At 43.1% G+C, this 16117-nt stretch overlaps 1 protein-coding gene across 16 annotated transcripts in view; it reads left to right on the top strand.

The window, feature by feature from the left end:
* The window catches only part of kcnma1a (potassium large conductance calcium-activated channel, subfamily M, alpha member 1a), a 913789-nt gene that overhangs the window by 614635 nt on the left and 283037 nt on the right, over positions 1-16117 (top strand). For 11 of the 16 annotated variants that reach the window (XM_073025437.1, XM_073025450.1, XM_073025440.1 and 8 more), the window contains one exon: positions 7754-7845. In XM_073025437.1, the coding sequence (XP_072881538.1) occupies positions 7754-7845 (92 nt within the window). Of the gene's footprint in view, positions 1-7753; positions 7846-7927; positions 8020-16117 lie in introns of all 16 variants that reach the window. The other 5 variants (XM_073025436.1, XM_073025438.1, XM_073025443.1 and 2 more) reach the window with 1 other exon arrangement.

Raw genomic sequence — 16117 nt, 5'->3', positions numbered from 1 at the left:
TTAAGTAATTAAAAGCATAAAAGTTAGGCATAAATGTAAATTTTGCTTCAACTAAATTGATGCACGCACGGTGGTATGCTTCCAAACCCCCCAGTAATGTTCTTCCCACTTTGCTGTCTGTTTCTGAGGGCCATTATATTCCCAGGCTTTGCATTCACCAAGTTACCGAGGTGATCGTGTCACGTGACCAACTTCAGCCACAGGGCAGTGCAGGACCTCTTTGTCCAACAGAGCAGAGGCCTCCGTTTGGATCTCTCTCCTGGATGGTGGTCGATTTCTGTAACTCTCTGCACTGAGAGCTGTGGAGGCCAGATTATTGGCAAATCAGCAAATTCCTCCAATCCCAACTCATCCTCTATGAATCAGAATCTGGGTCATTATCGTTGACATATGTCAAGAGATGTTTTGTGGCAGCAGTTCAGTGCAATGCACAAAAAATAAGATTAAAATAAAAATATATAAAAAATGAATAAGCAGTGCAGAAAGAGAACAAAATAGGGAGGCAGTGTTCGTGGGTTCATGGGCCATTCAGAAATCTGATGGCAGAGGGGAAGAATCTATCCTTAAAACACTAAGTGTGTGACTTTGGACTCCTTTACCTCCTTAGGGCTTATAAATTTCTTAGTACATTGTTCAGTAAAGTGCAGCAATTAGTTTGGGCAGCACACACAAAATGTTGGAGGAACTCAGCAGTCCAGGCAGTGCCTATGGAAAAGAGTAAACAGTCGACGTTTTGGGCGGAGACTCTTCATCAGGGCTGGAGAAAAAGGATGGGAAGTCAGAGTTGGAAGGTGGGGGAGGGGGAAAAAGAGCCACAGGTCATGGGTGATACCGGGAGTGGGTGAGAGGTGAATTAGAGTTGGGAAGTCGATTGGTAAAAGAGATAAAGGGCTGGAGAAGGGGGGATCTGATACCATAGGGAAGTGACATCAGGTAAGTCAGGTAAGGAGATAAGGTGAGAGAGGGAAAAGGGGATGGGGAAGGTGGGGGCAGGGGCAGGGGGGTATAACTGGAAGTTTGAGAAATCGATGTTCATGCCATCAGGCTGGAGGCTACCCAGACGGAGTATAAGGTGTTGCTCCTCCAACCTGAGTGTGGCCTCATCAGGGTAGTAGAGGAGGCCATGGACTGACATGTTGGACTGGGAATGGGAAGTGGAATTAAAATGGGTGGCTGATGGGAGATCCCACTTTTTCCTGGCAGATGCTTGGGGAAGCGGACTCCCAATCTATGTCGGGTCTCACTGATAAATAGAAAGCCACACCAGGAACACTGGATACAGTAGATAATGCCTACAGCCCCACAGGTGAAGAGTTGCCTCATCTGGAAGGACTGTTTGGGGCCCTGAATGGTAGTGAGGGAGGAGGTGTAAGGGGCAGGGAGTAGCACTTGTTCGACTTAAAGGGGTAAGTGCCAGGAGGGAGATCAGTGGGGAAGAATGAATGGATAACGGAATCGTGTTGGGAGCAATCCCAGTGGAAAGCAGAATATGGGGTGTTGGGGGGGTGAAGGGAAAGATGTGCTTGGTGGTGGGATCCCCTTGGAGATGGCAGAAGTTATGGAAAGTTAGGTGCTGTATATGGAGGCTGGTGGGTTGGTAGGAGGTGAAGACAAGGGGAACCCTATCACTGGTAGGATGGCAGGAGGATGGAGTGAAGCCAGACGAGCGTGAAATTGAAGAAATGCGGTTGAAGGCAGAGTTGATGGTGGATGAAGGCAGAGTTGATGGTGGATGAAGGTAGAGTTGATGGTGGATGAAGGTAAGCCCCTTTCTTTGAAGAAGAAGGACATCTCAGTTCTGGAATGAAAAGCCTCCTGAGAACAGATTGGGTGAAGATAGAAGAATTGGGAGAAGAGGATGGCATTTTTACAACAGTCCTTCCAGGTGAGGCGACACTTCACCTGTGAGTCTGTTAGAGTCATCTACTGCATCCAGTGGTCCCAATGTGTCCTCTTGTATATCGGTAAGATCCAACATAGATTGGGAGACCACTTTATTGAGCACCTACAGTCCATCTGCCAGAAAAAGTGGGATCTCCCAGTGGCCACCCATTTTAATTCCAGCTCCCATTCCCATTCTGACATGTCAGTCCATCGCCTTCTCTACTGCCACGATGAGCCCACACTCAGATTGAAGGAATAACACCTTATATTCCATCTGAGTAGCCTCCAACTTGACCGCATGAACATCAATTTCTTGAACTTCCAATATTGCCCCCACACCTCACTATTCCCCATTCACACTTCCTTCTCTCACCTGATCTCCTTATCTACCCATCACCTTCTTCTGGTGCTCCTCCCCCGTCCCCTTTTTCCATGCCCTTCTGTCCTCTCTTATCAGATACCCCCTTCTCCAGCCCTTTATCTCTTTCACTGATCAACTTCCAGCTCGTTACTTCACCCCTCTCCACTCCCGGTTTCACCTATCACCTACTACCTTGTATTTCTTCCTCCCCTCCCCCTGCCTTCTTATGCAGACTTCTCATCTTTTTTCTCCAGTTCTGATGAAAGGTCTCACTCTGAAACATTGACTTTTTCCACAGATGCTTCCTGGCCTACTGAGTTCCTCCAGCATTTTGTTTGTGTTGCTTGAATTTTCAGCATCTGCAGCTTTTTTCTTGTTTGCCATTAATGAGGACAGGTCTATACATTTCAAATAAATGACCAATCCTTCTTCTGAGTTCCAGAGAGGAGGGTCCTGCTCTGCTTAAACTTTTCTTTGAACACTTCGGTTCCAGATGCCTATATAATGCTAATCAGAGAGCATCTATGATGGTGGAATAAACAGTCAATGTTTCGGGCCAAGACCCTTCATCAGGATGGGAAAGGAAGGGGGCAGAAGCCAGGATAAGAAGGTGGTGGGGGGGGGGGGGGGTGGTAAGTACAAGCTGGTGAGATCGGGTGAGGGGAAAGTGAAAGGGTGGGGGAGGGAAGATGAATTAAGAAGCTGGGAGGGGTTAGGTTGAAGAGATGGACTGAAGAAGAAGGGATCTGATAAGAGGGAACAATGGACAATAGAAGAAAGGGAAGGAGGAAGGGAACCAGAGGGAAGTGATGAGAAGGTGAGAAGAAGAGAAAGGATGAGGGGGTAACTGGAATGGAGAATGCAGAAATAGAGGAAAAAGGGTGGAGAAATCACCAGAAGTTGGAGAAACCTTCATGTTTGAGGCACTTAATCCATGTCTGTTTAGCTTAGAGTCATCAGCCAGGAGTTTATACCCAGCAGCTATGGGCTAGATCACACATGGCCTCACCTTGATGGTCTCCCATTTTAACAGAGCAGAGTCACCTTTAAACTAAACAGGCAGTACTGTGATGGAAATAATGTTGGTTTGTTACTAAAGTTATAGAATTAAAATGTTTCTTTTCATTTTTCATATCGGGCTGGTTAAAATTAAAACACGTTTGCTGCTGAACTCCATCTTTGCTAACACAGATAATATAGGAAGTATATTGCCCTTGTTTCATACGTTGGAGGCCAGGATTTTTTTCCCCAACTGTGGTGTTTTGTGTAGCAGAATTGTGCAAATGACTCTGACCCTAATCTCTTCAGGGTTATTTGTTCCTTTCAATGAAGTGATGTTTTAGATATTTAGTGCGGTTTCAGGAAACCCATTCCCCACCCCTTCTGTGTTCCTCCCCAACTGCTAACAAACACGTGGTTATGGGATGCACTACAGAGCCTGTACCCTGGATGAGAGCAAGTTAAATTCATTAATCACTGCCGCTGTTTGTTGAACAGTTATCGAAGTATTGAATGGGGGAGTATGAATGGCCCAGATCCTATGATGTAAGACCAGGAGTGACCAATGATGCTGGTGCTGACTGAGTGCTATTACCTTCTGTTAACCTGAACTAATTTAATTTTTAAATTTTAATTGTTTTTATTTAGAGATACAGTGCAGAACAGGCTCTTCTGGTTTAGCAAGGCGCACCGCCCAGCAACCCACTTATTTAATCTTAGCCTAATCACATGAGAATTTACAAAGGTCAATTAACCTTCTAAACGGTACATCTTTGGACTGTGGGCAGAAACCAGAGAACCCAGAGGAAACCCACGTGCCCACGGGAGGAACGTACGAACTTCTTACAGATGGCGCCAGAATTGAACTCCGAACTCCAATGCCTTGAGCTGTAAGAGTGTCGAGCTAACTGCCACACTACCATGACGCCCCACCACAACTTGATACCGTGGAGAGTGGAGTTTATTCACTGTTGTAGTCTTCAATCGTCGCCCATGTTCTGGAAGCCAAAACCTTTAAAGCCAACTAGGAGGCTCAGCCATTTAGATTTAACACATTTAACCACAAGATTGAGGCTTTGAAATCCATTTAAGGTGATGAATCAGAAAGCAGCTGCTTTTAACATACTGGTTTAATAATAGCAACTCATATCAATCATGTAGTCAATCCAGTCACTTAGCTCCAAGAAATAACTCATACTTCTTTGTCCTATTCGTCCACTTCTAAATAGACTTTGCAGTAAAAATATTATTACTTTAAAGGACTCAGTGGTCAGATAAAAAGCCTTCCCTTAGGTTTGCTCTCGCCATTGTTAATTCTGCTTCTCTGTCAGAAAGGGGACTAAAATAGTGATTAATAACACCCTAGCCTTGGTGTTCGAGGCTCAGATCGTAAAGTAAAATCTGTAATTATTCTTCATCTTCCTGACAAACGCTTTGAATAAAAGGGCTTCATTGGTTTCCACCCCCACCCATGTACACTGTGTGCCTTAGTCCATAAAAGGTTTTCACATTTGACCACTGTTCCTCAGTTAATGACAGTCTGTAATAAGAGTTCTCTGGTTAGCCTCAGTTCCTCTGGGTGAGTGAGGGCGAAGCAGCTCGAGCTTCCACCAGCCATCAGTGTGGAGTGGCCCCAAAGTTGGCAGAGAAAGGCGGCAGCATGGTAACCATAGTAGTTAGAGTAAGGCCAGTATTGCACCAGTGACTGGGTTCAATTCCCACGATTCTCTATAATGAATTTCTATGTTCCCCCTGTGACTGCGTGGGTTTCCTCTGATTCCAAACACATCTAGGTTAATAGGTGAATTGGTCACATGGGTGTAACTAGCTGGTGCAGTCTTGTTGGGCTGGAAGGTTCCTGTTACTGTGCTGAATCTCTAACTGAAAACAAATAAAGAGAACTAGACTTGACTATAATGACCCCATCCCGCACATAGTAGGACAGAGAGCGTGGACGTAGGAAACCTTTTGTTCAAAGGTGCTGAGAATGGGAGTGGTCAAAGAACCAAGCACACTTAAAGAGCTAGAAACAAGGGAGGCCATCCTTCCCTTCACTCCCAATCTGCAGTTCAAATGATCAGGCCCTTTTGATGCAACATGGCTATCCTGTACTAAATCCACTTCACGTTCCCTGATACTCCCAAAAATGGATTGATCTGTCTTGAATGCATTCAACAACTGCCCATTAAAGAGAATTCCAAATATTTACCACCCTTTGGCTGAATAGATTTATTTTCCTCACAGTCTGAATGACTGGCTGCATCTTTTGAGACATTAACAATGGATCCGGGGGGTTGGGGGGGGGGGGATGTCACACTTCTCTGCACTGTAGAGCCTTGTAGGATCTTTGGACGTTTTATTGAAATCACTTCTGATCTTTCTAATCTTTCAGACTAGCCTACTTAATCTATACATAGGAATTCTTTCTCAGGAATTTATTAGTACATTAAACAGCATAGCATAAGAACAGGCCCTTCAGTCTACAATAATGTATAGAATTAACTAAAATAATAATTAAATACCTAACTAACCCAATCACTTCTATCTACACAATGTCTAATTTTCTTCATTTTCTGCATGTTCACAAACCTACCCAAGAGCCTTTTAAACACCTCTGTTGTATTTGCTTCCTCTGCCACTCCTGGTAACACATTCGAGGTAGCACCTACAACTTCGTGTAAAACAAAACTTGCCCTGTACATCTCCTTCGAATGTATCCTCTGTCACCTTACATGCATGGTGTGTGGTGTCAGACTTGTTGATATGAGCTGTAAGTTAGACTGGACCCAAACAAACTTTTTCTGATGCAGTCTCATCCACACCCTTCTGAAGAAGGACTAATTCAAAAGACTCTGAAGTTCAAAGTACATTTAAGTATGCATATATTATACAACCCCCTGGAAATTTATCTCCATACAAGCCACAGAAATCCAAAAGAACCCATTAAAAAGATGGTCACTCACCCGATATGCAGAGAGAGAGAGAAAAAAACAAATCATCCAAAAAATAAAAGCAAGCAAATAGCATTTAGAACGAAAGTGAGTTCTCAGACACTATGTTCTTTACACTTAGAAAATTCCACAGTAAAACTCTGGTAGTCCAGCATCTGATGATCCAGCGGATTCAGTCTGGAATGTGAGTGAGAGAACGAGTGTGAAAGTGATTTATAAAGCCAAAGACCATGTTGGAATCAGGAACACCAATGGTCAGGAACATGGATGGATTTGCAGTAGGAGTCTTAGTATATTTCCCACTCTCTTTACACACACTAGGTTCATTAGAAAATATATTATACTATTGCATAATATAGTTGAAAAACTAGTTTACATAATTATGTAAATAATAGTTTACATAGTAAGGTTGAAATAGAAGTGTGCTTAGGTATTTAAAAAACATACAATAGTCTGGAAAATCTGCCTCTCCCAAAGTTCTGAAGGTATCAGATTATCAGAGGATTAAGGTACTTGCAGCAGCACCAGTCATAGTCATGAGAGGTCTCCTGTCATCAAATATTGATAGTGCAGAATGAGGCCATTCTGCCTGTCGAACCTGTGTTTGTTCTTTTAAACAACAATCTCTTTTTTACCCTGATTAATACAGTCAGCAAAAACTTTTTATTTGTGAACCGTATATTTTGACTTGAACTCATTCATGTTAAATACATTTCAAAATATCAATCCAAGCAAAACTTGTTCACAAGATGAACCAAATACCCCAATATTTGAGCTCAGTTTGTTGAGACTGTGCGGGTGCTTTATGTCCAGCCTAAGGGCACAAAGTGGCACAGGCTCAAAATTAGAGGCTAAGTTAGCAAGACAGTGCACATTGCTGGGAGTAGCCACCGTTACCACAAATCCATGAGTTAGCTCCAGGAGGGGAACTCATCCAGCTAGAGGCTCTTGGATGTGACCTGCCACAAGGGAGTGTGTTTGTTGGACAAAACATGGCAGTAGAATTTTTCTCTCAACTACTTTTACATTTTTCCCCTTCAATGTTGGATTCTGTGATCAGGCTTTTTGAACTTGTTTGCTGTTACAGAATCAGCTCTGAGTGTTAACCTTTCTATTTTTTAATTCTCAGAATGTTATAAGTTTTGGTCCAATTAATCTTCATTACAAAACTATCCTAAAACTCACAAACCGAACTGATACCAGCTACACTCCGCCCTTTGCCTCAGTTGTTCTTTTAGAGGATGTAGTGTATTTGTTGCCTTTACTGCACTGTTGTCCAAATGTTTCTGTAATTCAGTGAAAGCTTTTCACAGTCTAATTACAGAAAGCTCTAGATTCTCTAGTTTGAAAACAAGTGCCTCCCCTTTGTAGAAACTAAACCCTTTTTGCTTTGTGAGTTCTAGTTTCAGCAGAGCTAATATTTTCCTTACAGATCTGACTAATACTTTTTTTTAGTCTCAGATCTTAAGAACGTCTTCTGAACCTTAGAACGTTAGTGTCCTCCCACTCTTTGGCCTCTCTTTTTAGTCTATTCTTCTGTCTCCTATCTTCTTCTTAGGCCATGTTTGCAAGCTACGTCCCTGAAATCATAGAGTTAATAGGGAACCGCAAGAAATATGGTGGTACCTATAGTGCGGTAAATGGAAGAAAGTAAGTACCTGGGGCTCTGCTGCCTCCGATGCAGTAGAACACTCTCTGCATGCCATTCTCTTTTTCTGTTCCATGCATGTAGGCAATGTTTGCTCGCTACGTACCAGAAATTGCTGCTCTCATCCTTAATCGGAAGAAATACGGAGGGACATTTAATGCGACCCGAGGCAGAAAGTAAGTCAAAGTGGACTAAGGTGTGCTTGTGAGACCTCTGACCTCTGACCCCTGACCCTCTCCACATCCCCACCACCTTAACAGTGACCTCTGACCTGCAGAGACCTTTCCCCCACCAAATGCTGTGGGGTCGGATGTCACTTCTAGGATTGTCAGTAGAGGCCAGGGTTGTGCTTTTTTTTTTGTTGTTATTTATTAATGGGTGCCTCAAACAGGGATCCTTACACTTCAGTCGTAAAAACTGCAACAAGTGTGGCAGGCAGCTACCCTGATGTTGACATTCACTGAAATGAACATGGTATCAGTGTCTGAAGCTTCATGCTTTTTTCAATCAGAATAATTTATTTTAGTGTCTATTTTTTCTGGAAGCATTTATCCTGGCCTGGTAGTTAGCCCTTTCCTTTGCCTGATAGTTAACTTCCTGCATGCAGTTTGTAATTCACATTTCAGTGAAGTCCATGTGACTCTTCCATGGAATCCATTTCTTGAGAATTTGCCAATGTCTCATCTGTCACCAACACTCAGTCCGGTAATAGTGTGTGGTCTAAAACCTTGGCATCTGTCCCCACCTCCCTTCCCCTCTCCCTTTAAAGACCTTAACTCCCACACCGTTAGACCCAAAAATGCTGTTGGCTTGCTTTGCAGTCTCTGTAGTTGGCCTCCTCTCCGACACAGGCATCTTGCTTGCAGATATCCCTAGCTGCTTCTGCTAAATCTTGTCTTTATGGATTCCTTCACATTTCCAACCCCAGGCTCTTTCATCAGCACACAAAATGCCCAGTGGAGATAAAACTCCATTAAACCATTCCTAATTTATGATTGGAATAATGTTTTCAAGACCTTTAGTCACTTATACTTTGGCTCAGTGCTTGTATAGTTGGGAAATCTTTTGTGAAAGTCAGCATCCTTTGTTTTTAAACTCATTTCCCCATCAGAAGGAAAAAAGATTGATTATATGTTATGTTTGGCCGGCACTTTGGTTTTCAATTGGAGCCCTGTGTTGAGAGAAAATGAATTGTCAGAAGGTTCAGTCTCCATGCCCAGGAGATAAGTCCCCATGTGGTTGTAATTTCGAACCATGCAATGTCTTTACCATAGCTGGCAATGTGGCCTCTAGCCTGAGTTCACTTTGCTGGCATTACTCCCTTTCATATAATTGCACCCTTTTGTTTTAGTGAAGAGGAAGTTGATGCAATGTGACATTTTATAAACAACTGATTTTCTAACTTTCTGATTCTAGTGGATCAATCTAGCATTCAACATATATTCAGTCTTCACAGCACCAACTTGGCTAAACTGCCTATAAGGTTGCTTACACTTTGTTAGCTGTCGGGATAAATAAAGGTTCAGAATTGGATAGAGAAAACCCTGTAACTGAATTCCTATGAATGCCGTCAATCAAGGGCACAGGCTCTTGGATTGGTTAACCAGCTTCCATGACTTCTGAAAGCTGCATTCTTAAACAGGCACAACATAAACATGAGGTTCTGCAGATGCTGGAAATCTAGACTAATGCACACACACACACGCAGGGGTGCACATGAAATGCTGCAGGAACTCTGCAAGTCAGGCAGCGTCTGAGGAGAGGAATTAACAGTCAATGTTCTGGGCCAAGACCCTTCATTAGGGCCAAATGATGAAGGGCCAAAACATTCCACTCCATAGATGCTGCCTGACCTGCTGAGTTCCTCCAACATCTAATTTTTTTAAAAAATTTAACAGGCTTCATCCACACCACATGGGCAGCCAGCTCCACATTGTATGAAAAAAAAATTATCCTTACAGCACACCAGAGTGACAAGGATAAGAGCAGTAGCAAAGGCATGGCTGGGTCTGGTGCTGATGTTGGAGCTAATCTTTAATCTTTTTGCCTCTTGACATCTCTGCTACACGTCTGCCTTTGCACGTTGAATCATTTTGACCCTGCCCGTTCTTTCTGTGTTGCGTGCTTGGGATTCAGCTTTGCTTGTGTTGTTTCCTTTTAATGTAAGTGCAACTTGTGTTTGAGTCTTGCCTGTTTCCAATCAGTCTTTTGGTTGTGATTATCGTCAGCGTATTATAATCTAGTTCTACCCATAAAGATAATCTGACGAAGAGCCAGTGGTAATTCTAATTCATGCATTTACATAGTTGTTCCTGAACTCTTCCCTCAGCCCAGAGAAATACGTAAGTGGACTGTCAGATTTCAGTCACAGTTCCTCATGTGGCTAGGGTCATATATACATACTCTGGTTTCCCAGGAATTGTTGGTCGGTCTTGTTCTTTGCCATCTGCAGAATATCTGTACACACCAGAAGGAGTATGGATTCCACTCCAGGATGTTATTCCCACCACAGCCTTAAACTTTTATGTCCATCTGAAAGTATATGAACCGGAATCAGCACCAGGTTTATTATCACTGACATAGTTAGTGAAATTTATTGTTTTGTGGTAGCAGTGCAATAAAAAATACTATAAGCTACAGTGAGTAATATATAAAAATATAAATAGTGCAAAAAGGGAGCAAAAAGTTTATGGTCCATTCAGAAATCTGATGGTGGCTGGGGAAAAAATGTTCTTAAAATGTTGAGTGATGTAGACACACTGGGTTGGCAGATGATTGGTCATTATCTCCATCAAAACTCTGTTGCCAAGGGCCAGCAAACAGTAGTTGGCCTTATGGGAAGTGTTCTGACCACACTTTGTCTCCTGAGGCTAGCTGGAAGGCAAGAGGGATATGGAATCAGGGCTCACCCGCATGGTCATTTTTAGGAGGGGCAGTGAGGGCGGGGGGGGGTGGACATGAGGGACGAGGTGGCGTGCTTGCTTTGCTAATGTGGTGGCTGGGCAAGAAGGGACCGGGAATGGGAGTGGGATGGGGCTTAAGGAAATCAGCTGATAGGGGGAATCGCAGATTAACTGGGTGAGGGCCTGAGGGGTGGTGATGAGCCATAGTTCTTATACAGGGAGAAATGGTCACATGGACCTAGATAAGTACTTCACTTGCCTTGCTGGACTCCCAGTTCAGGGGTCAGACCACATTGCCCTAGAACTGCCCAAACAAAGAGCGGTCTAAGTTCTTCCATGGGGTGACAAAGAATGTGGCAGGAGGATGATGCCATTCTAGAGGGACTCACAATGCGGAAATTGTGTTGGATTTGCAGAAATGGCCAATGTTAGGAAGTGTCCCATCAAGACTGAGTGTGCAAAGTGCCCCAGAAAGGGGCATTTGTCATGCCTCATGTTTCCCGTTTGGTAAGTGTTCTTCCCACTTTTCATCTCCTGTGGCTGGCTGGAGGGCAAGAGGGACACGTTTCATTCATGGAGAAATTGATTTTCAATTATGCAATTGAATTTCCAAGACAAATGCTATAATTTCAAATTGATTGTTTCTCAAATTGATTAGGAATCTGTACTCCATCACCTACTCCATCTCACTATTCCACCTCCTAAGGGGATTCTACATTCTCTAACATTTTAATGTGTGGGCAACTAATGGACCAGATCAAAGCTTTGAAGTACTATCACATCCTGAAAGGAACGATTAAACCGCTAACAGGAGGAGGCAGCTGCAAGACGAACCCTTTCCTTGACGTTGATGCCTGGCATGAGATGTATTCATTAACCACAGTCACAAGTGCCACTTGGCTGATCAGTCTCCCCCTCCTCTGAGATCCTTCTAACACAGAAGCCAGTCTTCAGCCAATTCAAGTCACACCAGATGATATCAAAAAAAAGAGGAGATTACTGGATATGGCAAGATATGGATCAGACAAACTGGACCTCTAGTTAAGGTGTGCCATTACTACATGAGATTGATGATTGCCCACACTCCTTTTTCAAGCAAAAGTGAAGTAATGGGAAGTGTCTAGTGTTACCAAGCAGAACGTATCTCCCAGTAAACTGTTCACTGTTTTGATTTCACCTGATTTTTATTTTACCAGGCCAACTCAGCTCCAGACCTCATCATAGCCTTGGTCTAAACTTGGACCAATGAGCTGAATTTCATTGAAGGGGTTGGAATGATTGTTGTTGCAATCAAGGGAGCATTAGATCCCACAGCGACTTCAAGGAATCATGGTACAACTGAAGACAAGGTACTTCAGCTGGATGGCAGTCATACCTCACACAGTGGAAGATGGAAATTGTTGGAGGTCAATCATCCCAACACCGGGACATTACTACAGGAGTTCGTCAAGACAGTGTCCTCACCCTACTATCATGACTTTCCTTCCATCATTTTGTAAGGCCACCTACTAGTGACGTCACAATGTCCAGTTCTATTTCAATCCTCAGAAAATAGAACCACATAAGTCTGCATTGAGCAAGGCCCAAACATATTCCGTTATGGACTAATAAGTAGTAGGAGAGTAAAATTCATGCCTCAAACTTACTGACCATTGACTTCCTTCATCAAGACAGAGTTTAACAACTTATCCTCACCATTATCAGCATGCCTGTAACTATCAGCATCCTAGAGATTCACCTTTGACCAGAACCTCATGTGGACAGGCACACAAGTGATTCAAAAAAAGGGTTAGGTCAGAGGCTGATTATCAGAACCAGGTCTATTTTCACTGTATGTGTCATGAAATTTGTTTTTTTTTCTCTGGCAGTGGTACAGTACAAATCAAAAATAATTACAATTGGTAACAAAAAAATATATAGCGCAAATCAAAATAGCGAGATAATATTCATGGGTTCATGGACTATTCAGATATTTGATGGTAGAGGGGAGAAATCTGTTTCTAAAAGATTGGGTGTGGGTCTTCAGACTCCTATACCTCCTCCTTGAAGGTAGTAACAAGAAGAAAGCATGTCCTGGATGAATAGGGGCTTTAATAATGGATGCCACTTTCTGGAGGCAACGCCTTTTAAAGGTGTCCTCAATGGTGGGGAGATATCCTGAGGTCAGTGAGGCACCTAAGTTGGATTGAATAATCTGTGATTGTCTAGATTGGAGCAGCTTGAACACCTAACGTCATCCAAGACAACACATACACCCGAATTTTCATTCCATCCACCACGATGGCAAGGCAGCATCACTGATAAAATTCACTGCGCTCACTTGCCTAGGCTTCCTCCTAATTGCGTCTGAGGAGGAGGGCAGCAGAGGCATAGGAAACCCACCCCCTGGACATTCACCTCCAAGTTACACACCATCCTGACTTGGAAATATCTCACACTTTCTGGATCTAAATCCTTGAATACCCTTCTCAGCAGGAGGTACTGCATCGAATAAAGGGGACTTCCCATCACCACCTTCTCAAGAGCAATTAGGGATAGGCAATAAATGCTGACCTTCCCAAGGGCTGGTGCATCTATGAATAATATCTAAAATTCAACTTCATATGTTGTCAGGATGTGGCTCTGAATTGATATTGTGCACATGACTCCTGGGTGTTATTGAGGGTGGCTGTGGAAGCTACAACACTTCATACCCAGTGAGACAAACTAATTGGCATTAGAAACGTTGACTTGTTTTGCTCCGTATTGTGTGAGTATCACCTGGGGATTTGTGATGAGCTGTTATTTTAAGCTTAAGTGTGCACTGCAATCTGAAGGTGAGCGTAAGAAGCCTTATGTCCCCAGACTGGTATTTCTCTTTTTAATGGGAGGGCTCTTACCCGTATAGGATTTAAGGCATCATGGAATTCAGCAGGAAAGAGTAAAATACGAGGGATGATTGATATGTTCATGGCCTAAGGTAGAAGGAGTCAATTTTAGAAAACCTAGCACATTTATTTTTCAACATAGTCCCCTCCTGCATTTACACACTTAGTCCAGCGGTCGTGGAGCATACGGATCTTGGACCTCCAGAAAGTGTCCACAGATGGGTGATTGATAAGTCTGTGGCCTAAGGTAGAAGGAGATGAATTATTAACTTCAAACTTTCTGCATAATCACTCAAAGAGTTGAACTGTAATGAGAGCTGTATAACTCAACTCCTTCTACCTTAGGCCACAAACTCATCAATCACCCATCTGTGGACACTTTCTGGCGGTACAAGATCCGCATGCTCCACGACTGCTGGACTAAGTGTGTAAATGTAGGAGGGGACTATGTTGAAAAATAAATGTGCTAGGTTTTCTAAAATTGACTCCTTCTACCTTGGGCCACGAATGTATCAATCACCCCTCATACAGCAACAGGTTGATTCCTTGGCAGGTTGACAATGCAAGAGGATTCATGATACCAAGCTATCCACAACCACATCCTTAGTGGGAAACCAATAGCTGCTTCACTAGGAGAGGATATAAGTAATCAAGTACTGTGCACATTTTAGTTACCCCGGCCCCTGATGATGTCACAGAAATCACGTTACAATCTCAAGCAGCAGACAACCTTCTGAAGGAACTCAGTGGGGTGAGCGGCATCTATTGGAATTGCAAATGTTTTAGGACCTAACTCTGCAGCAGAATCCCTGTCCTGATCCCAAATGAGAAAATCTGCAGATGCTGGAAATCTGAGCAGCACACACAAAATGTTGGAGGAACTTAGCGGCATCTATGGAAAAAACTACAGTCGACGTTTCGGGCCGAAATCTACTCCTCAGCTTTTCCTCTCCAGTCCTGCTGAAGGGTTTTGGCCGGAAACGTCGACAGTATTTTTTTCCATAGATGCTGCCTGGCCTGCTGAGTTGCTCCAGCATTTTGTGTCTGTCGCCCTGTCCTGATTCAGGGTTTTGACAGAAACGTTGACAATTCCTTTCCTTAGGTGCTACCTGGCCTGCTAAGCTCCTCCAGCTGATTATTCATTGCTCACATTCTCAAGTGTCTGGTTAACTATTTGCATGTTTCAGAAGTTGCTGACGTACAAAAATTCCAACTTCGAAATTTCAGATATTTCCGTCTAAAGGATCCTGCTCTTCTTTTCCCAGGTTATAACTATGGGTCACTTCAATTCTGCACGTTGATAGACTGGAATCAGTATCACGGCTACTGGTTCTTTCTGAAGGCATGGTCGATCACTCTGCAAATGTCATTCCTAATCTGACCAAAGCACTGGGCAGTTTAAATTCCTGTACTTAATGAAATCTGGAATTAAAGTTTTGTGTCAGTCACAGTGATTGTTAAACAGCCAAGTTGCTTTGAAAGCTCACAGGGTTCAGTCATGTCATTCACTGAAGGATCAACCATCAACTTTAATCGCCAGATACATTTACATGCATTAGTAGTATGCTGCAGCGCATTAGTCAGAGCATGATATGCAACAAAAACAACAACATTGAACAATTATAAAGAATAAAAACTTATATATAAATAAAGTTAGAGGTTGAAGGATGGATATGGAATAAAAGTGGAATAATAGGAAATTGTCATCCTCTTGTTCCCTGGCTTATTGCTTCAGAGCTCACAGTGATGTGATTAACTTAAATAGAGTTGGATGAAGAGGCCTTGCAATTTGGGGACATTGAGGGATGGGTGCCAAATGCCAGCCTTACCAGTGGTGCCAATGTACTATGAATGGCATCTGTTCAGAGACAAAACTTGCACTTTCTTGTAATTTCCAAATTGGCCTCTGATGATGTTTAATGATTAAACAAGAGGGTGGGTTAATAATGAGATAAATGTTGACCAGTTGTAGCCAGTATTTGGCTGTTTGCTTCCCTGCTCTGTGGAGACTGTGCTTTTATTGAATTACTGTGTTTATCTCTGGATTTTCAAAACCGAGTTCCCCGCCGTCCTCCATCATTGTATTGGCGATGGTTTTGCACCTGAAGCATGGCTGTGTTTAGAAAGAGAGCATGCAGTTCTATGAGCCTGGTCACAGCATTCTGAATAATCCAGATCATTTCCCCCGATACTTCGACCGGATGCCTTCGTGTTGGGTGAGCAGCAATCAATGCTGAATCTTTAAGGGTGTGTGCTGATTTCTGACAGTCCAGTCATATTTCTCACTCTTAATGGGCTTCTTGGGGGTATGTCTTCAGTACTTATGCGCAAACCTTATGGTGTTATTCAAAGAGTTGTAGCAGGTGTTTGGTGGACATATATCTGAATTTTTTACTGGTGCAGAAGAAATTTACCACCTGCCTTTCTCCACAGATCCCTGCATGTTGCCTTCATTCATGGTAATGAGTGCCCCCATAGGTCTTTACAAACTATTGGGATGTTGG

The sequence above is a fragment of the Hemitrygon akajei genome, chromosome 21 (assembly GCF_048418815.1).
Source record: "Hemitrygon akajei chromosome 21, sHemAka1.3, whole genome shotgun sequence".
NCBI lineage: Eukaryota > Metazoa > Chordata > Chondrichthyes > Myliobatiformes > Dasyatidae > Hemitrygon > Hemitrygon akajei.
This window is presented reverse-complemented; position numbering and strand designations above follow the sequence as displayed.